This window comes from Pocillopora verrucosa, chromosome 1, assembly GCF_036669915.1.
Source record: "Pocillopora verrucosa isolate sample1 chromosome 1, ASM3666991v2, whole genome shotgun sequence".
Classification (NCBI taxonomy): domain Eukaryota; kingdom Metazoa; phylum Cnidaria; class Anthozoa; order Scleractinia; family Pocilloporidae; genus Pocillopora; species Pocillopora verrucosa.
The window spans coordinates 20,555,566-20,558,267 of NC_089312.1; the positions used below are offsets into that span (position 1 = coordinate 20,555,566).

Here is a 2,702-nt window from a genome sequence, read left to right on the forward strand (position 1 = left end):
AATTTCCAATTTTCATGAATGCTTAATTTTTTGTTCTATAGATCGAGTACAGCTTGAAAATGTAAATGAACGGTTTCCTTTTAAGCAACCCAGTCACTTTCAATAAATAATTAATTCTCCACGGCGTAAGTTTCTTCGGCCTGCGGAGAATATTCATTGAACTAGTATATTCTTTAAAAAAAATTCTAAAGCAAAATTTTTCGATACAAGCATACTGTTCTTATTTTAATAGATAATTTTATTCATGTATTTTCTTATCCATCATCGATTTTCTAAATTTGTGACAGTCTCTTCTTTTTCTCGTCGAAAGAGAATTTTTCTGAAAAGAAAAATAATTTACAAGCAGAATGTAAGAGAATACGATCAATTTGATTTATTTTACATATATATGACTCTCTTTTTTCTACAAAATTCAATGTCTTTTCAAAAGGGAATAATTTATTCGGCGATCCAACAAGAAAGCAAGATAAGCGGAGAGTTTTTGACAGCTTATCTCGACGGTTAATGTTAAATTGCGCTCGAAGGCCGCGTATAAATAATTGTATTTTGAAATTTGTTTTCGGCCATTTTCGGGCTGTATGTTCTGTTTATCGAGCAACCAAATTTCTCTTCGGCGGTTGTTTCACAAATCCGCGCTGAAAATATGATTTTTTTCCTGATTCAGTAGAAGTAAATATCTTTTCCCAGTCTTTGTTTTCGTGCAATCTGGTTTTATCTCACTTGTTCCCAATAGCTTGTGGTACATTCAGTAAGTTGTTTATCCTCAACGAATGAAGCGTCTTTCCTCGAAAAAATTTCCATCATAGTTTGAGCGCTTCTCCGTCAGAATGATGTGGAAACATTGGATGTCTGCCGCACTCTTGGCTGACCACAGGCGAAAACCGTCTTGCCAAATTCGTTTTTGTACTCCTCTTCAGTTTTCTAAAGCACAAAAGAAAACAAGACGAAGTTAGAGGTTGTACAAAAATTATTAAAATCGATCTCGATTTGAATGACTGAAGGTGCTCGCTTTCGTGAAGTAAATGTCGCATATTGTAAGGGCGTTACCCTGGCAAAACACGTCCTTGTAAGCTCGATCTTAACTGTGTTCTGAAAATGGCTGTTATTTTACTCTACTTATACGTTAGGAAAAGAAGAATAAGCCGAGCAATGTTGTAATGATGATATACCCATCTGTTTCAAGGCGGAAAGTTATTCCTTCTTGAACTTCCTGACCAAAGATGTCGCTAGCTTGTCAATGAAAGAAAACGTTTATAATGCTAAACACATTGTTCACCGTTTAAAAATGGTAAAAATAAGGAATACGCAGAATTATTTCAGCCGTCAGGAAGAAGTAGGAGACTGAAGTGTTTCAAAATAAAATTTTTAAATTTAACCGAAGCGGAAACAAGTGCTAGGTGATTCAGTGCGATGCCAAATTATTTTAACGATGTCGAATTGAACTGCGCCTGACGACGGCCCAACTTAACAAACACTTTATCAGCTACGGACGATACACACGTTACCACAGAAGTAAATTTTCCCCTCAAAAGAAGGCCATGAACCTAAAACATACGCTGAAAGACTCGTAGAATCGATTTTACAACCGACCGTCTTTAGGGCTGTTTGAAAGATAATGAAAGAAGTGCGTGTCGGCGCGAACGGAGTTGAAGCGGCGCACGTACGTACGATTGATCAATGACTGGCCTGTGATACAGTGATTGTAGTACTTACAAAGTCAGACGCGGTTATCCAACTCTGGGTTTGTGTACCAGCTGCTTCATGTTCAGTTTCCATTTGATGTTTATTGGCCATCGCCAGAACGTGTTGCAGGTGCCGTATGTAGTCGATTGCGCTACGCAGCGTTTTAACTTTGGACAGTTTCTTGTTTTTAGGGTCCGTAGGCACGTGTTTTCGCAGTCGCATAAAGCCGTCGTTGACCAGTTTAACACGCTTTCGTTCCCTTGCGTTCCGTCGCGCTACCACGGCCGGTTCTTTTTGCTTGGCGCTAGTAGCTGCCCTTCGTCGACGGGTTTGGCCCAATACAGGTGATAACAGCGATATTTTAGCTGGGGGCCTCAAAACATCCGAGCCTCCTTCCTCGGTCCTTTGATGCGGATAGCAAATAGTCGTCGTTGGGATTGTAAAAGCTGAACATTTTGGCATATCCTTCACAGACATTGTTTACGCCGGACTCTCGCCCAATACAATGCAATGTTTGAATCGAGCTAGCGCCGGGCGCACTTCAATTTATACTCGGCTATACTCTGACCCTGTGCCAGGCTCGCGCCGTATGTTTGTTGTGCTAATTCAGTCAAGAGCTCTGACACGCGCCATGTCAAACAGAATAATTCAACTCTATTGGCTGGTGCCGCGAGATAATGACCAATGACAGCGCGTGAATGGCACTCGAACGGTTTCCGCGCGCAAAGACCGATTACGTTGTTGTCTTAAGCGCATATAGTACCGAATGTCATTTCCTCTATTACCCACCGTGGTTACAATTTACTTGCGTCGTATTTCCGCCTTGTTTTAACACCCCGGCGAAATGCTGCCGACATTTGTAGATGACCTATATTCTCCCATAATCAATTTCGCCAAGTCGTAATTTTCTCTGATAATGGGTCTTCTATTATTTTCGTTATTAATTAATGCTTTTTATAAATGACAAAGATATGACAGGACAAATAAAAATTGCTTGTACCCATAGAAAATTACAAAAA

General features: G+C 40.0%; 1 protein-coding gene across 1 annotated transcript; it reads right to left on the reverse strand.

Annotated features, from left to right (window-relative positions):
- Window positions 1-217: 217 nt before the first annotated feature.
- LOC131781204 (achaete-scute homolog 1-like) lies at window positions 218-2,257 on the reverse strand. The gene is made up of 2 exons (XM_059097851.2): window positions 1,714-2,257; window positions 218-921 (listed from the first exon to the last, which is right to left on the reverse strand). Exons 1-2 carry the CDS (start codon window positions 2,158-2,160, stop codon window positions 823-825), a joined length of 546 nt encoding a protein of 181 aa, XP_058953834.1. The 5' UTR covers window positions 2,161-2,257; the 3' UTR covers window positions 218-822.
- Window positions 2,258-2,702: the final 445 nt, after the last annotated feature.